This window comes from Nematolebias whitei, chromosome 2 (assembly GCF_014905685.2).
Source record: "Nematolebias whitei isolate Nwh7 chromosome 2, NemWhi1, whole genome shotgun sequence".
NCBI classification, from domain to species: Eukaryota; Metazoa; Chordata; class Actinopteri; order Cyprinodontiformes; family Rivulidae; genus Nematolebias; species Nematolebias whitei.
This window is the reverse complement of record NC_056499.1, coordinates 17,925,079-17,926,086: the sequence shown is the minus strand read 5'-3', so window position 1 is coordinate 17,926,086 and position 1,008 is coordinate 17,925,079. Positions and strand designations below refer to the sequence as shown.

Sequence of the window (1,008 nt, the reverse complement as noted above, 5' to 3'; positions counted from 1 at the left end):
CATGTTTATGTTGAATCAAGCCCAACACATTGAAATTAGGGAAACATGTAAAAAGGCATCACATTTTTATGTATTTCTTTTATGTAAGCTGAGTGCCCAGTACAGGGAACGTATGATTGTGCATTTTCATGCATTATAAAATTATTTAAGTATATTATATCTTATCTCCACAACAAGAGACATATAAGCCAAAAATAACCAATTGTACCTTTGTTAACCACAATGAATGTTCACAGCGAAATCTATTTACTTATTCAAGCTAATTAGGATCAAAGTGTGCTAACTGGGGTTACATTAACCTACCTTCTTGGACAAAACAGAAAATAAGATGAGATTAATGCTTACCTGTGTCTAACCTCTCTTTTCTTCCCCCTGTATTTTAGCTCCTCCATTGTGCTGGTTTACTCCACAGCTCCAACAGTGACCTGAAATGAGTTATTCATTTTGTTGGATTGTCAGTATTACGGTGTGTAGTTTAAATTAATATAATAATAAAATGTTCAATTTTAGTAAATTAATAATAAAAAAAAGCCATAAAGTATAAAAAGAGGTGAAAAAAAATTACCTAAAAATCTTGATAAATTTTCTTCAGTTCTGGTTTCGTCTTTCGTCACGTCAGTTCAAATTCAGATTTTCTTCAATACGCAAATATCTGAAAACCTTTCCAACTTAAGACCAGGAGTAGAAACAGATATTATAATCCACCCATGTCAGTGTCTGTCAGTCTGTGAATCCATTTGTCCTTTGCTCATCTGTTTTTCTGTGTTAACAGCTTATAAAAAAAAAAAATCCACCCATACAGACAGTCAGTTTCAGGTGTGCTCTGATTATCTTAGTTTAGGAAAGATAAGCAAACCAGGAAGTGCGTGTGTGGGGACAGTTATTAGACCGTCACCATGAGCACAGGTTTACTGTCAGCAACCAATAAGATTCCTGATTGGTGCAATCAATTTTACATTTTAATACTTTTGTTGGATGTAACTGGGACCCTGTGTACATAATTTTGTT

General features: G+C 33.7%; 1 protein-coding gene across 1 annotated transcript in view; it reads right to left on the bottom strand.

Annotated features, from left to right (window-relative positions):
• Window positions 1–729, bottom strand: part of chs1 (chitin synthase 1) — a 28,234-nt gene extending 27,505 nt beyond the window's left edge. The window contains exons 1-2 of the mRNA XM_037693494.1: window positions 566–729; window positions 346–425 (exon numbers count right to left, since the gene is read on the bottom strand). Coding sequence (XP_037549422.1) covers window positions 346–392 — 47 coding nt within the window. The 5' untranslated portion in view covers window positions 393–425; window positions 566–729. The remainder of the gene's footprint in view (window positions 1–345; window positions 426–565) is intronic.
• Between the last annotated feature and the right edge of the window lie 279 nt (window positions 730–1,008).